This window comes from Chironomus tepperi, unplaced genomic scaffold, assembly GCF_022539635.2.
Source record: "Chironomus tepperi strain 1889 unplaced genomic scaffold, CSIRO-AGI_Ctep_v1 contig_354, whole genome shotgun sequence".
NCBI lineage: Eukaryota > Metazoa > Arthropoda > Insecta > Diptera > Chironomidae > Chironomus > Chironomus tepperi.
Genome location: NW_027226476.1, coordinates 2,739,283 through 2,758,571, shown reverse-complemented (window position 1 = coordinate 2,758,571; position 19,289 = coordinate 2,739,283). Strand labels below are relative to the sequence as shown.

General features: G+C 32.8%; 1 protein-coding gene across 2 annotated transcripts in view; it reads right to left on the bottom strand.

Annotated features, from left to right (window-relative positions):
* The window catches only part of LOC139094487 (uncharacterized), a 107,762-nt gene that overhangs the window by 75,395 nt on the left and 13,078 nt on the right, over positions 1–19,289 (bottom strand). For both annotated transcript variants that reach the window (XM_070645523.1, XM_070645525.1), the window contains exon 2: positions 15,704–16,030. In XM_070645523.1, the coding sequence (XP_070501624.1) occupies positions 15,704–15,828 (125 nt within the window). In that variant the 5' untranslated portion in view covers positions 15,829–16,030. The remainder of the gene's footprint in view (positions 1–15,703; positions 16,031–19,289) is intronic.

Below are 19,289 nucleotides of genomic sequence, written 5' to 3'. Positions count from 1 at the left end.
GGAGCTATAGTACAGTAACTCAAGTGAATATTCGTTTCTAACTATAAATAAACAATTTAACATTGAAATGAATTAGTTGCTATAGTTAAGAAGTGTAAATGAAAATTTCTTTTCTCATCGAGCTTTCTTGTCGTCGTCGTCGACTACAAAGACGACGACGCTATAGTCGTAGTTGTGTGTGACGAAGATTAATGAAGTGACAATAAGAAGAAAAAAGGAAAAGAATTGCAAAATAGAATGATGGAATGAATACAAGAACGAGGTAGATATGTAGCAGGTGATAAAATTACTTTCTACTCATGTAATCTCGTGGCAATGTACCACAGGTACGTGTGTTTATATACATAAATTGATTTATTCCAACGTCACCGCTAGACCGCTTTAGTCTACACACTACGACTTGGTTTGCAATTTAATTAGATTAATAGTCGTGAACTTAGTCTCACACATAAATTTTGTACATAAGTAAGTGAAATATTGTGGTACGGTTGTACACAATACTCACACATGTGAATGAAAAGTTTGCAAAAACTTATCGTCAATATTTTACCTGCTTGAGCTTTATTTACTTGAAACTTGATACGGTAAAAATATAAGTGCCAGTGGATAATTCCATTTTAATGAATTTTTCTCAGCAGTTCTAGCTATTACTAGATATAGGTGAAGTATTGTTGGGGGTCTATATGCAGCGCATTCTTCTATGATAGTGTCTAAGCAGGTAGGTTGTGGATATTCATTCTAAGTCTTAATGTTTAGCAGTATTTTAGTCAAATTGTCAAGTTTGACTCCAAATATTCCATCTTAAGACCCTTTTTGGATTACGACATAGCTTGCGTGGATCGTCAAACCCAGCATACAGTCTCAGTATGTCTACTGGATGCCTAACTTAAGTATCCGTTATAAATCTGTGTAAAACACAATTCTGCAGAAAATTTAGTCCTAAACTCACCGACTTTAATTTGACAAGTTCCGTCTAACAATCATTCGCATAAGCTACAGCTAAGCTTCCGTCCCTAATGGCTCTAGATACCAAGAATAATATCCGAAAAATCAGTGAACATCAAAGTGAACAAATCTTCGCACTTTATACATCCGAAAAGACTGCTCAGAAAAGACTTTTAACAATAAAAGCTTGATAGCATAAAATAAAATATTAATTCGTTGGCAGTTTGAGATGAAAACATTTACCTTAGCAGTCATGGAGCGTTCAAAATGAAGAAATAATTTCCATATTGAATAATTAATTTAGACAAGAATTTCATGCATAATGAAATACAAATGCTTTAATACAAAGAACCAAGAAATGAGAGAGTCGAGAGTAATTTTGTGCAAGCATAATTAGAATATGAATTATTAATTGGTACAGTGGCGACAAGCTGCTTTATGAGTGTGACTCGAGCTGAGAATACTTATTGACGGTGGATATTCACAGCTTGTCGACAGGATGTTTGTCATCACAATACAAAACCGATTACTATTCAGGTTACAACAAGCTGATGCACGATAATGTTCATGATATGAATTATTAAGTCATGGATTTCGATTTCGATGTGGAATGAAGCATACAGCTATGGTAGGAGCTTATTCAGACTGTCTAGGATATCTGATAATTTTTGAAGAGACATAATTAGAGTTGATGTTGGAATTAGTGGAAGAACTGAATGTAGGACAAATGGATTTGAGCTTTGGTTGGATAACTTCATGCTGTGAGTGCTGGTGACTGTAACTGCAAAGCAAACGATGACAATATTTCAACTTGTGTAGGATCGGACTATAAGTCACAACTGCTTCATACAGTCAACGAAGTAAGACTCCAAGCTCCAAGCTTGAATACTAGAAAATGTCACATAAAACAAGCTCAGTTCCAGTCAAAGAACTTAATTTTTTCTGATTCTAACAGTTTATTCTGTCATACTCAATCCTCCTGCTTACACAAACTTAATTAAGAATTCCAAAATCCAAACTAAGTTTCAATCCCACGATTCAATTCTCCTTAACTAAATCTTAAATTTCCCCACTGGATTAAAATTCATTTTAAAAATTCAGAACAGCAAATTTCTTCTCAATTCTATTGTAAACATTGCATTTGCTCAGGTCATAGCTTGCATGCTATAAGGCGAACATAAATTAATTTTTGAAAAAAACTTTTTCAACCCTCAAACTTGCAATAAATCTCTTTTTCCGTTTTATATATTGCATAACAACAACAACAAAATAAGAAGGCACAGAAATTTTTTTGTTTCTTCATCTTCCTCGTAAATACTCAGTTGTGTGTGCCACTCAACACACAATAATATTATAAGCAACCGAAAAAAAAAATAAGAATGAAAGTAGAAAGTTTTATTTCTTTTGCGTCATAAAAACATGATCTTTTGTATGATGGCAACTGTACGAAAGAAAAAAAAAAGGAAACAGAAGATGAGAACAATGAAGAAGACGAATGGAGAGTTGAGGAAAGAAAGTTTATATTCGTAAATAAAAATGAAATTCATATTTTTTCATCATCCTTCTTTATTTTCCATCATATTTCGAGAGACGAAAGTATATTCTTATGAAAATAAAGTGGAGTACCTATATAGGCAGGGGTGGAGGCAGATGGAAATTGTCAAAAGATGGGGAACATGGCATAATATAATGCTTGAAGGGCCCAGCCTTATGAATAATCAAAAATGCACAAGGAGTTTCATAATTAGAACTGTGAAATGAAAAAAGTGCTTCGAAAATTAAACATGACCTTGGATTGAAGCCAGGACCTTTAGCACGTAAGGCCAACGTTCTTCCATTTAAGCCACTGATGCCATTTCACCGCTTAACATGGTTTGAAGGTTTAAAAGTCGTCAAAAATGAGAAAACAAGCAAAATTGGAGAATCATTGCGACTAGAGCAGTGGTGGGCAACCTGTGTGATGCGGGTATAGTTCCGGATGAGGCTTAATATCCAGGTATGTCATGAAATATAAATAATTGCTCCACATTGAACTAAAAAGCCTGATATTCCATTCATCTACCGATTCTCAAGGTATATCAAACATCTGATCCCCCTAAATCTCCTACTGCAGTGGAGAGCAATCTATGTGATGCGGCACACTTGTGTGATACAGTTCCGGTCGAGGCTTACTATCAGGTGACACGACAAATTAAAGATTGCTCTCCAACTAGAGTGCCTAAAAATCTCTACTCCCAGCATTTCTCAATATATACCTAACATCCGACCCCCTCCTAAATCCCCTCCTGCCACCAACCTAACCATAAACAAACAAAACATAAAGGAATGAGAAAAGTTTAAACAGAAAAAAAAGATAACAAAAAAAAATTATTTTTGATATCAACCATTCTTTGATTTATTATATGAGATGTCAAAGAAAAAAAGTTGAGTAAGTGAATGAGTGGAAGCACAAAAGCATAAGCAAGCAAACTAAATAAAGGAAATGAACCATGCTGACACTCACTCAAAATAATTTTTTTTTCTACTTCTTTCCTCTTTCAAACTTTTCCTTCATGTCATTTTCGGACTCTTTTTTTTGGTACAGATGAGAAAAAAATATAATTTCATCGTCATCATACATTCCTTCTAACATTGTATTTGGTATAGTCCAAAAAGTTTTTTTTTTAGGAGGAAGAAATGAGATGAAAGAAGAAGTCTTAGTGAGAAAAGTTAATACCGCAATGTTAGATTATTGGTTCATTGAAGTGCATTTCTACTTGATTGATCTATGGACAAGTTTGTGGTCATTCTACACAGTTTGGTATCTGGAATGTATGTAATTCAGACATGTCTAATGGAGTTCGAATTCAGAATGCACCCATCCTCGTTTCCAGAGTTAGATAATCTTTAAACGTTCCCTCAGGAGCCCACAGTAAGCAAATGACCTATTATAAAGAATTGCAGATCTATCTAGGAGGATCTGATGTTGTAGGGAGACCTGATCTAACCCCTCGAACTCTTTATGGCTTCTACTAATCCTTACTTACTTACTGTAACCATGGTCCTATCCCTATATGCAAATTGTTCGCCTTTAGGTACCTTAATGGTCTTTCTATATCATGGAAGCATGCCATATGTCTGTTAGAGTATATCGAACTTAGGATACAACAAAATGCTGTTCCTTTGACTCTGTGACTGGCTCTGTCATCTTGTTTGTACAAATTCCCTATTCCTATACTCCTAGTGGCTTTCTAAAATTATATAAAATATTCCCTTCCTACGTCACTAAAGGCTGAATACCTAATATTCTTGTGCTTCACAACATCCACATGATCTTTTCAGAAACACGACCCAAAATGACCAATATAGCTACAAACGACTCCTAGCAATCAAAAAATGTGCTGCAAATAAAAAGAAATTTCTCTCGATTCCTTTTCCTTATGTCTATCTATTGAAAAAGGATAGTAGAAAGTCCAATTAATTTCAGGGATTTAATGAGATTAAAATTAAACCTTCAAAGTTCTTAAACTGGTAAATGAGAAAAAAAATCCAATCAGATATCTAAAGAAATTGAAATTCATTATGGATATTGAGAACTTTATTCATCATTGATGCTCCGGATCAATCAGAATGAACAGATATAAAATGATGATTGGCGCCTTTAAGTTTGGCTCCAGAGCAACGAGAAAATGTTTACAGTCATGATTTGTAAGCTATAAATCATGAATAATTTAATAAAGTTGCTCTATTGACGCCAGAATGGTTAGGTGAGGATGACTTCTGCATTTATTTGATTATTTTATTACATCCTCTTTACACATCATCAACAACATGTATGATGTATGAATAAATTTAATGATGCGACGCTGCTGTGGCACATAAGAGATTTTAAATTGTTGTTACAAATTTAATGATGCTCAGTGACTCAAATGTCATCAAGTGGCAGCGTATCAAAGATACGAAAATTATGGTCAATTTCATCGCTTAATATTCAACAATTTTTAAAATCATATAATGTCATTTCGAATGACCTTGTGCTGAATATTATTGTTGAGTCCACAAGGAAATTGCAAACCGAGCAGCAAGGTTGGAGATTGGATTTTTGGTAATTTTATGAAAATTTAGTTTCAAGTCAATTCTTCCACAATAATCTCAATTTACCCTCATTGATCTCCCCATTGTGAGGCATGATGTAATATGCTACTCGGGCAACAATCAAAACGACAATTTTTTACAATAACAAATTCCTCCTTTTTCATTTTATATTTCAAGTGTGAAATAAAACAAATAATTGCATACAATATTTTTTTATATTTGCACGAGCTCCTCCAATCAAAATTTATATTGCTCATAAAAGTTTTCAGCCCTTGAAGAAAATATGTGAAAAAAAAAACCTTTTTCGGTTTGCTTATTGTGTAATATATTTTGTTAGACTGGACGTACTTGTGGATTATTTATTGAGAAAGATGGGGTGGAGGTTTGTCTGATGGATGAAGTTGGACGGTCAATAGATTCGGAAGATCTTGATGCTTGTTGATTTCTATATTAAAGGGGGTTAGTGGGTCATTTCTAATTACTGTAGTCAATCCTTTTCTATACAGCATCTGAAAGGCTTAGGAACAATTTTTGCGTTTAAATGGTCTATTGACTATATCAACAGATTGATATTTAGAAGGATTCATCTAAAACAACAGTCCTACATACTTGGATGAACTATAAGGTACGGCCGAATACTGCAGACCGGCGTACCTTAAACATCAGAAATTCAGCCCTACGATACTTGGCCGAACCTTAATTTTTGGTATGCTTATGCATCAGACATTAAAAAATGCGCTTTAGTCACCCATAACCTATCTACCCAATCCTATAACTTTCTTCCTTTCATGTTTTACCACTTGAAGCTCATCAATGTATAAGATGAGTACATTTGTATTTGTGTTACATTGCGTTGCCGCTTTTATTATGGAAATTTCTTTTTCATAACTGTCCTTTTCTTCCTTTCCTATGTCCCCAAACGTGGAATAAAAAGAACGACAATCTTAAAGGAAAAGGAAAAAAAAAGAAAAGAATAAAAAAGTTTATATTTTAATGCAGAAGTTTTAATGGAAATCTTCGATAAAAATGTTGCTTTGCTCTTTGCTGTTCTTTTATTATTACTTTCGATTGTTTGGAAAGTTGTTTCCAAGTCTCGAATAATATTTGTTTCATTTATTTCTTTTTATTTTTCGAGAAATGCAGATAAATTGCACCGGAAAAGAAGTTTTACTTGTTCCAAAGTATGATTCATTTTTATTATTGCTTGCTGCATATTAACATTGTTGCAGTCTTAGAGTTTACCTAGATATTATTGTAGAGAAGAATTTCCAGTCTCCAGAAAAGTAGTTTCCAAGTCTTGATATGGATACGGAACTAATCAATCATATTTTGAATTTTTTTGATTAAGTTTGCATATTCATAACCGGAACACAGATCTAGAATTTGATTTCAGATAGAATTTCTAAACATTAATATCCCTAACAGACAAAAAGAACGCTATTAGATACAGTAGTGGTATTACTGTACCATGAAATCATGCTCTATGTCTGCTAGAGTATGCTATGCAGTGACTATGATAAAATATAGTAAATGTTTTGACATAAAATAAATAGTCAAGTCAAAAAAATATACAAACATTTTAACTTACTTGTTAAAAATCAGTGAAATGACAAATTAGTGATTAAAAAGAAGTAAAGGAACTTGATTAATATACTTTTCAAATTGACTAACTTAGAAAATTATTTTTAGGAAAAAAAACATATTTTTAGACTAGAAAATCCGATTTTGTTGCTATTCCATCGAATAAATCAATGAAAGAAACACATTTCTTCAGGATCAAGGATGTACCAAAGTCGATCAAAATGTACGATATCTTGATAAAACTTCAAAAAGAGTTCAAGCTCAATTTTATCACAAACATGCATAAGGGTACATCAGACAACAACATTCAAGACTTAATAATTGCATGTAGGAACAGTGGCGAGTTCGAGGAATTCATTAAGAGGGTCAATTGCATTAATGTACGAGGATATCGTATGGACGTCGAGGCGTCGAGACGCAAATTAGCAATTAACCTTGTCAGAATACCTGAAGAAATGAAAAAAAAAGTGAATGAAATGTCAAGAGTCCTTTCGTTTAATGCTGCCAGCTCATATTCGAGGGCGTTCCCGACCGAAAGAATTTTGGAGATCCTTATTGAAATGGAAGCAGACAAGTGGATATTGAATGGTATTGAGGGAATTTGGATTAAATACAATCATCAGGAAAGGAAATTGGAAGACAAGGTAATAATTGCTGTAAACAAAATCGTAAGCTTTGATGCGATGGCCCGATTTTTGTCAGAATATGGCAACACCGATATTGTGAAGCGATCGTTCAGGTTGATCATAACGTACAGACATTTGTGGCAACGACTTAACGTACATGAAATAAATGAATATGAGGAAGCGGTATATAATTTAGAAGATGATTTGCTGGAGAAAGACTTGATAACAAAAATGTCGATTTTCAATAACATCAGAGGAGTTCTTGATTAATTAGATTAAAAACGATTGTTGGTTTTTTTTATATGAAATGTGCTAATTTTTTTTTGAAATATTTTATTTTTTTTTTCTCTTCTTTTTCTTTTTTTTTTACTGTATATTTAATTGAATTAATTTTTTTTCTCTTATTCTTTTTTTTCTTGTTAAACTCTTCTCTTTCAATAAAAAATAATAAATTATTGAATTCCTGAAAAAAAAAAAAAACAAAAATGAAGTAGACTCTGCCATAGAGCTCTTCAGGCTCCGTTGAACCTTCTTTAATAGTACCAAATGGAAGTGGCCTTCGTCTAATGTCTATATATGCCAAAATCCCACTTGATATCAATATGAAGGTTTAACTGACGATTAAAAGCCTCCATGACGGAGTTTTCTTGATTTGTCCTGCTCGGGTAACTATGCACCATTCACAAACATATCGATTTGCATAATTATGATAAATTTAATTAACAATAATAAACTTAATGTAAATATCATTTCAATTGTTAGTTTAATCTTTAACATTGATTTTCATCTAATTATCGGATTTGCAATTAAATTTTCAATTATTAGATGAATGGAAATTTACATAGTGTAATAATAATAATAATATTGATAGAATTAGATCTGGATTATCCTTAATTATACCCCAGGAGGCATATTTTGTCAGCGAGATGCAACGCCTTTATAAAGGAATCAATTGCTTGCAGCAATATGAAATTGAGAATGAATTTAGCAAGAATTAGTCAAGTAGAAGACAAATTTTCGGAATCCTGCGATTGATGTGCTGTTAAGGGTGGAATTCAGCCTGTTGCCTTCACTGATTCTTGCTGCAATATGCATTAGGTTAGTGATTCACTTGAATTTCCATAAAAATCAACTTTCAACATTCCAAATGGCTCAAAATTTATATTATTTAACATTAAACTCCTACACATCCAGCACTGAATCTAAATTAAGAATTCATTGAAAAACCAACGATCGAAAACATTCAATAAATATCTGAGAGGTTGAATGAAAAAGGCACAAAAGAGAATATTTAATAAAAAATAAAATTTCCATACGGATAAGGAAGAGAAAAAAAAAATCAGAAATCCCCCAGGAGTGAATATGACTATAAACAACTGTGTTCCTTCCTACAACAATGTTACTTCCTCTGTCACTTTCAAAAACAAAATGTACACGCTGATATATCCATTTTTTTGCGTACACCTTTGTCATGTACGTAATTCTCATTCATTTTTTTTGTTATATTCATTTCCTTCCACCTACAACATACCATTCATTAATCCTGTTGTTGTTGCTTGATGATAGCAATGTAATGGCAAAGTCATCATCAACACAACAAACACTAATTTCTCTCCATGGACTAATCTCATCTAAATTTTCATGATATTATTTGATTTTTTTCTTTTCCTTTCTTTTTTTGCGTGTTCTGTACTGCAGTGCTGTGGGCTTCCGTCTCGAAATTTCCTTTTATTATTATTATACATTTACGAAAATTAAATAAATTGCAGAAAATTTCATTTCGTCTGTCAGGAGTCGACTACAAATACGTCCATCAATTTTACATGCTTTTGTTTGGTGGGATGTAAAGGGAGTCGTAAATTTCGGTACCATAAACATGCTACATTTAATGAAAATTGAAACTGATAATGTGGGCCGTTAAAATATGCACGAATGAATGCGCATCTAAATTTAACAACATTGTCTACGTGACTGATTCATTTGAGGTGTTCATCTTAAAATAATCATCGTTTTATAATCATTGACGTAATTAATATGTGTTGCTATATATCTGATTTAAGATAACTGATGTCATAAGATATCATTGTGAGGGTTTTCACCTTCCTACATGCTATACACTTAAATTGAGTACTTATTATTGGCGTATGGGTAAGATGCGGTTACTGGCTACGTAACGCTCTTTTAGGGAGGTTTGGGGTAGGATCGAAATGGTAGGGATAATCCATCGAGGATGAGGTCGATTTTAAGCGTTTCCCTTCCTTCTTTCTCAACTTTTATTGGAACATGAACAAGTAATTTCCCGGATAACAGCTCTTAATTCATGCAAACACAACAGCATGTGCTTCAATGCAATTAAAAAAGAATCTCAAAATTTTTAACTGAAATTATCGAATGACTTAATTATTTTAAGAGCATTACAATCAAACTTTTTTAATTAATGCATCATACTGCACCGAAAATCAATTCAATCAGCATCAATTTCACAGGATTATTTTCCTTTTTTTATTCATCAGTAGTTTCACGATTATTTGTAGATTGTTAATTGAAAATGAAAAATAATCTCTACATGAATGAATATCCTGATTATTTATATATTTTTTTTGTATTTTGTAGCTTAAAATCACTTCACCAAATATTGCAGATTTTCATTTCAATGCACATCATATGACAGAGTCCTATCCTCCAAAAAAAAATGTTGTATTCAGTAAATAGTCGTAAATCTTCAGCATCTGTTTTAATTTATTTGTTGATGAAAATTTTGCATTCATGTTCCGCTGATGCCGCTTTTCATTCAACAGAAGTGAGAAAAATAAACCGAGTGATATTAATAAAAGCTTATGATATCATGTATACATAATAAAGCAATATAGAGAATTTTCATTCGTTGTCAGCAATCAGAACAAAAAAAATGATATAAAAGTCGTGAATATATCATAAGTAACAGAGTGAAGCTACAATAGAATTGTCAAATATAATGAATTATCTATCAACTGACGAGGATGTGGATATAAAGCGGAACAGAATGTTTATTGCATAACCCTGGACAATAAGTGGGGCAAAGCATATGAAGGCTGGCTTAGCTCAAATCTGGAAGAGTTGAAAACTAGGTTTGGTATGCGCAGAAAATGCAGGCTGAGAAGCTAAGCTGTATTTAAAACTGTATCTACCCTCTTCTGTAGATTCATATTTTGAGACTCACATTCAGACCAAATGGAAAGAATGCCCCTCCTTCCTCCTTTTCATTCGATCAAATTAACCTCAATTGCTATAATTAAGTGTCATTCATTATTTGAACCATCAACAACAATAGACATGTTCTTACTGAAATCAGGTCAAGTACTCATGAACATTGATTAACACAGAGAAGAATGATGCTGAGTCAAACATTATTCTTATCAAGAAATTAATTGATTGTCATTTGAGTCCATTTACAAATGAGTTCTAAATTTGGAGCAGCTTTTGGGGGTTTAAAACAGTTGGACATGAAGCTTGGAAGTTGTCTTGGATTTTTTTGGAATTCTATGCATTTCAAATAGTCGAATGAAAGTACCCCGAGTGACGCAAATGAAGAAAATTCCTCAATAGAGTGTCGACTACAAGCTCAAGTTCCTATCCCGATATGATACTCAATAATGCATAATCCAATACATTACTGGAATTAAAAACTTCAGTGACAATGAGTTGTTAGGACTCTGCAAATCCAACATTATAATTAAAAATACCCATCATCAGCAACAACACAAATGAACTTCCAAACCATCAATTTTATTGTTTTTAGTCAGCATTCAATTCGATTTATCCGAAACAATCCTCATATCAATATTGACAAAACAATCTGATGTGTCAATGATCTTCTTCCTATATTTACGCGTTGCGAATTCAATTTATATGGTAAAAAAAGTACGGAATTAAAAAAAAGAGTTGTATCAAATGGGATTGTAGCAACAAAGAGTTGAAGTCATTGAGCGTGCTTTTGTATTTATGCATGAATAGGCACTTTATAAATTAACTCAACTCTTAAGTTTCGTTCACAATACACGAGAAAATTATATATAGACATAAAAAAAAAATATACGCAAACAGTCCCACTAGAAATTAATTTCACAATATTTTCATTCCATCATTCAGAAGCGGAAAAACAGAGCTTTTTCATTTGCTCAAACAATAAGTTTCAATTACAATCCACCAACTCGGTAAATTGATTATTTCGTTTCATGGTATGTGAAAGCGATTTGAGATGGAAAAATAATGAAAAGAAATTCTTTTAAATAGAAATAATCCGAGCATGGCTACCTTGTGGGTGTTGCTTTAGGTTTCATATTTATATTAATCTTGAGGGTTCACAAATAAATAAGAACATAACCTCAAAGATCAACAATATAACCTCAAAGTAACCACAACTCGTCTCATATCGACTGACTGGATTTTAAAGAATGTAAAGGAAGTAGAGAAGACAAAACAGGGGTGGCAATTGGGTGACAAAATCCTGACGAATATCATCTACAGTCGATGACCGTCCACACCTTCCATATATTAACCCCGATGGATAATGACACATTTCACTGATGGCTGGCTGTCGGCCTTTCACACCTGCTCGATTGCCAACTCTAAAGCAGAATGTAGATTTGAATTACGAGGCACTTTCATTCTTCATGCCCATGACTTTAATTTAAGCTTATTTACGCATTTTTTGTAGATATTAAAGGAAAAAGGAAAGAAAAAAGTAAGGAAGGAAGAAAGAGCGAAAAGCATAAAAGGCAAGAAAAGGAAGACATAAAGGAAAAAGCAAGAACAAAATTTTCATGCGTGAAATGAGAAATCTAATACAGAGGTTTCACTCACATTGTTATCGAGTCATTGATTTTCAAGGACATTTGATTAAGATAGACCAAGAAAAAAAGTGCTTATAATCGAAATGGATAGGGAAGGGCAAGGTTGAACTGAATTCATTTTCTTTATGCCCCAAATTTATGCCTCTCAATATATATGTACATAAATAACATTTTGTGTGTGTAAAATATAGGATTGAAAATGAAAAATGATTCCACAATTAATTCTCATTTTTCTCTTCCTTTTTTTGTGCTTTGCTCCTCTTTCCATTTTCTTTATTGCAAAAATGGTAAGTAAGTGAGTAAGAAAAAAAAAATAAATATACGACATCGTCTTCGACAACCAACGACGATGATGATGACGATGTTAAGAGGAAGGAAATTTTATCCACTCTCATTTATTGTGGGTTTAAGAATCTCCTTCTTATATCCTCTATGAACATATTTTATATCAATCTATGTGTTCATTTTTCTGAAAGCTTAATTTGGAGCAAAATAAGAGAACCGAAAATGTTTCCTTTTAAGAAATGTTGTCCAAACTGTGTTCTGTGGCACGCTGGTTTGACATTGAACATGCTTAAGTGTGCCACGTCACGCTAGTGTGCCATTGAACAAGCTCAAGTGTCCCACGACACAATAGTGTGACATAAAACAAGCTCAGATGTGCCACATCACACTTGTGTGCCATTGAAGTGCCCCGCATTTCAAAACAGTTTGGACATCACTGCTTTAAAGTAATGAGAATTAAAGAAATAGCAAACTGGATAAATAGGAACAAACAGCTTTCTGCACGCGCGTGTTAGCTATTTTTGGAAATTCTTTAATGTTTTGATTAAAAATTTTCTCATCGCCGGTAATTCCGGGCACACGTAAAAGTTTTTGTTTTTGTTATTGTACTGTTTTTTATTGTACTGACATGTCTGGATGTAGGCATGCTTTGATTATGATTATAATAACATGCTCCTGGGTACTTCTTTGATTATTAAGGAGATCTAATTTTTGAGAAATTTTAAAAATGCCTGAATTTGTTTGCTTTGTAGTTTGTAAAGTTTAAATTGTTGATGGAAACTGTTTCTTTGATATTTGTGCTACTGTGGAGGTTAAGCAGAGTGGAATCTTGGGTATCGAGTCATATATGAAGGAAAATACACCAGGGTGAGAATAAGGTCTCTGTGGCCGAAAGGTTAGGCAACAAACCTGAGACCTGCATCACTCTTTTCTGTGTACATGGGTTCGATTCCTACCAGATATTGTTCCCTTTATCACGACTAATGACGCACAATGCGCACGGTAGAGCAAGTATTAGGTGCTATCTAAAGCAACAGCCTTAGCAAAATCGCAAGCTTTTGAGATAGTCCATGGCAGTAGCTAGTTCCAGATTAATTAGGTCCAATATGAATTATAGTCAAATTTTAGGTCCCATATAATACGAGTCGTGGTCCATGACCGTTAAACCATCAAGATTCATAAACATCCAAAGTACTTAAGAAAATTCAATATCACAATCAGCTAAGCAATCAAATAGGATAAGTGGATTAAAAGAATACTAAAGTATCTTGCTCGTGGTTATAAAAAAATGAAACAAAACTTTGCCATCACCGATGTCAAAACTTTTTCCTTCAATTCATTCAACTTTTTCATTTCAAACCAAAATGAAATAAATTTTAAACTTTCTATTTTTTTTTTTCAGAATCTATCATCCAATACAGTCGAGAATGTGTGAGTATAGAAGCGAATAACATTGCAAAAAAAAAGTAAATTGAACTGTGCTGTACTTTTTCTGTCGACTGAAGAGAAATATCGAATGGAATGGAATTTTTTCGCAATCGATTACAAAAAAAGAAGAAGCATGAGAGCAACTTAATTGAACGACTGGCAAAAGTAAAGGTTTGGAAATAATCCAAAAACAAATTTTTGTAATTTTCACTTCATTTTTCACATAAATAATATCGATTGTGTCTTGAATCTCGTTCAAGTTCACCTTTATAATCTTAAAAAAAGTAGGAGTTAATGTACTTTGCTGTAAATCCTTGACGTACGCTCTACGCCCTTCAATATACACCACTTTAACTTACTTATGTGATGTAATGTGAGCATGCGATATTTTATCAAAGAATGAGATGTTATTGTGTGTTGAGTAAACATTTCACCTTACTTAAGACTTGATAAAGGCACGGAGTCGACTATGTGCGGTATTTATAAGGTAAATCTTGTGGAATTTTAAAGTTTTTGTGTTCAAATTCCCCAGATTTTTACATTAAATTTAGAATTATTTTCAAATCCAGAATTTTAGGATGTTCAGCATTCAAAACCAATCATTTCATGCTAAAGCTCACTACTTCTCATTACCCATAATCAAAAATTTATGAAAATTATAAACGGAACTAATGCAGCAGCAAACTTTACTGTTACAGACATTTTTGAAATGAAAAACTTTAAACATAAATTTCCTCTCTTTTTCCAACGTGCTAATCGTAATGATTAGTGATTTATCCTCTATAGTTTGAAATTATTTTTAGTAAATGCCAATGCCATATGCAATCGGGTGGTGTTAATGTTATCAATTTACACAATTTTGACAATTATTATTTATAATAACAGCTGCTTTTAACAGACAGCCATAAACCATTAACTTTTATGGCTGTATTTTTTTTCTTTATCTTTAGTTTTTCTTGGCATGTTATGGTTAATTTCATACTATATGGTGCAGATCGCGTGTGCTTCAAAGGTACATTCAAGTTTTTCGAGTAGTTTTGTAAGTCATAAAAAAGTTTTGTGTATGTATTTTGGTATGTAATGCTGTCCATCATGTATGTTATGTATCCTGAAATGTAGTTCATTGGGTCAACAACTTGAAGATTGAAGGTAGATGGATGGAATGTCTTGAAATGGAAGTTGTTGAATTAAGAATCTGTGAATTTGGACATGTTAAAAATTATTTGGAGATTCTCAGAAGATGCATCTAGGATGATTCAGTTAGGATTCTGTTCCAGAAACGTCAGAAAGGTTCAAGGGCGTATCCATGCGAGAGGGTAGGAAAGAAGGGATTGTGCCAAATTCTTCAATTTTCTAGGTTTTTTTAGGACAGAAAACCTAAAGCTCATCTCAATCATATGTTGAATTTTGGTTGAAATTTGCCCTGACCCTTACTACCCTGTATGTAGTAAGTTGCCTTAACGACCCTGCATGTACTGTTGCCGATATCAACTGCGTATGACTCTTTCAAATTTTATCAAATTTCGTAGAATATCCACAAAATGGAAATAAATTTTTCAAAATGACATTCAGTCTTTTATTCTTGAGAAATGTGATATCTAAATAAATTCAAAAGCATCCCCCACCGAAAAATCATATCAAGAATAACTCCATCAATCTCTTAAATCCTTTTTTCCTCTGAAATATTTATGAAAATATTTTCGTCTCATTCACAATTTCGCATAAAATAATATTTAATTCCTTTCATATGAATTCATTCATATACAATACGATATGAACATTTCATATGAAGTACATGAGTAGGGTAAGAAAAAAAATGAAATATTTTCGAATAGAAATGACTGAACAGATCCTCGTTTTGAAGTAAAAATGCGATAAGAGACAAAAAGTGTCAGAAATGGGGGTGGAAAAATATAAAATATTGATACTTACCCGATAGCTCCATTGCCCAATTGTCGTAATTCTCTATCTAAAGTCTCCTTTACGTTATTGTCAGAGTAAAGGGCAATTGGAGAATTAAATTGTTTGTGAACAATTCTACGTTGTACTGCTGCCATTTCTAGATAATAATTTCTTTTGCTTTCTTCACTGACTCTTTCAATTTAATTCACTCGTTTGTGTGTGTTTGTGTTTGTGTATGTATGTGTGTGTGTCTGTGTTTCCTATAAAATTTTATCTGATGACAATAAAAAACTACAATTTCTACGCTCGATTACTGCGGTGCGATGTTTCGTATTTACGTCGTCGAATGATTCGTTTCTATAGATATGTTGCAGTCAGTAGTCAATGGCACAGATTTGTTGTTGTTAAGATAAATGAAGAGTAAATGATTAGATGAACATACCGAAGTGTGTAGATTGTCAAGTCCATAGAGGCGAAAGTTCAGATGATATAAAAATGTAGGACATTATCATCATTATCGTCATCATAATCATTGTTGTTATAGCCATTTATAGATGAAGATGGAATGAGAGTCAGAGAGAGAGGATTGATATCCAGCACCATCACACGGATGAGTAAGTTCACCAAATGAAAAAATAAAAGAGAAAAAAGAAGAAAAAGATTATAGCATATATGCTGTGGTATAAAATAATGGGGTAAGGAGAGGAATGAACACAAAAAATATTTCAAAATTAATGGAGTTAATAAATTTTTCACATGCAATTAAAGCTTTCACATAAAATGGGATTTTTTGGACACCGCTTTAATACTTTTAATGGCTTTCATGTCCATTTACTTTAATAAATAATTTATTGCCGTGAAAATGCGAATGTGCTGTTGCTGTTGATGCTTTTTGTGGCTCAGGAAAAAAAAGTTTTGGATACACTTGTTCTAGCCATTCTCAGAATGATGTGCGAGAAATAGTTTATATAAAAAAATACATCCCTCGTGCGTATGCTCATAATAGCTAAAGCTTCTCATCTACCGAAACAATACATGCATATGTGAAATGGAAACCGGATGAATGTCGGTTAAAGTTTGTTTTCATATTTGTTGTTCATGTTATATATTCATGTGTGCGGTATGCGTTCAATTAACGGGAATCGTTAATGAAAATAAAATCCATGAATACTCTACGAGTAGTTTTAGTTCTAGCGAATATTTAGTTATTCATCGAAAGTTTCAAAAGATTATTTTATAGATTTTCAATTTTTTTTTGTTTCAACTTTTTTAAGCTTTTAAGCGTTTTTTCCTGTTGAGTTTCGATACACCGCACGTGAGAAACAAAACGGTATTGAACATTTGTGAATTTAGTATTTAGTTGAGTTTGTCGACTATCTGGTCAGTATGTGAAAAATCTGCTGGGATTATGGATTTTTATGCAAGTTTTCAACTATTTAATATTTAGGATATGAACATTTTTGTGAAGATTAAATATGTACGTATGTTGTGAATGTCCAATGTTTTTGCTGTTTATTGGGAACATATTTAACTATTGAAATATCGAACAATGGTCTGCACATTTCTTTAAAAGGTTTGGAGAATCAGAAAAGCCCGAATTGCATGAATCAGTTAATCGAAGTACGATCAAATCAGCGTGACTCTGACTTGCTGTCGGACTCAGTGTAAGTCACACTCGGCTGAATTCTGGCATGGTGTCGGTCCTACACCAAGTCTGTCACTAATTCAGAGTGATGTAAACCTGGTGTAGGATATTTGATCAATTGACCGACTTGTGCTTTTCGGGCAGAAGTCAGAATATTCCAGTTTAGATTTTTAAAGATGATCGGATGTCACATGACCATGAATCAGCTCTAATTACCTTGGGATGTCTATATTGTAAGAAAAAATCTTGCAGCAATCCTAATCGATCATTTTTGCCTACAAAAATCTATAAAACCAACAAAACAGGCCTCATTGTCTTATATAATAAAAGGCATCTGACCACAAGACACAATCTCCTCTCAAATGTACAATTTCATAATATTCCCAGTAATCCAGAAATAAAAATTAAATTCAATAGAGTTAAGAGACTGTGTTATGCAATAAAAATATCATCAGCATCCCACAAGCCTGTATTTTTAGATTTATAAAATCTCTTATCTCATTCAGTCTGCATATTGAAACGTGTAAAATTTCTCTCTAACAAGATTGAAAATTTTTATACTTATTTGATACCCAGATAGCATTTCTGAACCCTGACATTAATGAAACTTTTTCCTCCTTGTTGCCCTTAAAAACTGTTTTTTCAATTTGGGTTTTCCTTCTATTTTTCCTCTAAATAGAAATAAAATCTCTCAACTTTTTTTAACTTCGTCTATGTATAACCAAGTGACCGATAGTTTCAAGTTTTTCAACATATAAAAAATGATAGAACGGACAATGGAATGAGTTATGTAAACATTTGCTTAACGTTTTAGTGCTTGTTCTGTTTGTTCTTTTCGTTTGCTTCAATTTTCCTCTTTTTTAATCACGAGAATAAGAGAGAAAAGTCTTTTCAATATACGGCAGGAAAGTTGGAAAATTGTGGAAAAATTGAGAAGTTTTAAAGTGCATTTTTGATAGATTTCCAATAGTTTTGAGGTTGTTTAGAAAATTTTCAATTAATTTAAGTGTTCTGACAATAGAATCTTGAAATCAAAGCCAAAGGCTTTAAGATTGTAACTAAGAATAAGCGTTGTGTAGACTTAATGTCTTGTAGGAACAGGTTCTGGCTTAATACCGTCCTGACATTGACCTGATGGCGTTCTATTGCTAATTGGTGATTATTTATAACGTATGTTACTCCATTAAGGCCTATAGATCTGCAAATTTTGATTCATGTGATACTACTATAAAGGATGATTGTTCATTGACTGTGCTAGGATCATTGACATATAATGTCAATTCTCAGTGTTTAATGTGTCAGCCAACTTCTCATGAGATACCTTAATTCATGTTTAAGATTTTAAGTTCAATGCCACACAATCCATTAAATCCAAAAGCAACCTAGCAACCTCCCAAAACTGTACATCAATGCTTACAACAAGAGATATCCCATAAATTCCTCATCCATACAATCACTCATAAAAACTCTCTCCCACAACAAAAATCAACCATCCAGTAAAACCAACCAGAAAAAGTACAGCTTAAAATCTCATTTTCTTCTCAGGAATGCGATAAAAAAGTACATAACTGAGTTAGTGAGTGAATGAATGAAGGTTCATGCATACATAGAGAGTAAGTTTACTAACTGAATAAATGAATGAATAAAGTAATTTGGATGAAATTTCATCACATGCAAAATTAACTTTAAATAAAAGCCAACAACAAAGAAGAAGCGAAAATAGAAAGAAATTTTCATATGCTACTCATACGTAGATCTAACGGCTGAAAGAAAAGTTCGCTGCTGTTGCTGACTTTTTTCTTTGCTTATTTTTTATAATTTCATTTCTTCTTTTCTTATTCATCTCATCTCCATTTTTTGCATGTGTTTGGATACACATACGAATTTCCAATTATGTTGAATTTTCTGAAGGCATATAATCCAATAATATCCATAAGAGGAAGAAAGGAAAAACGCATACAGAATGGATGA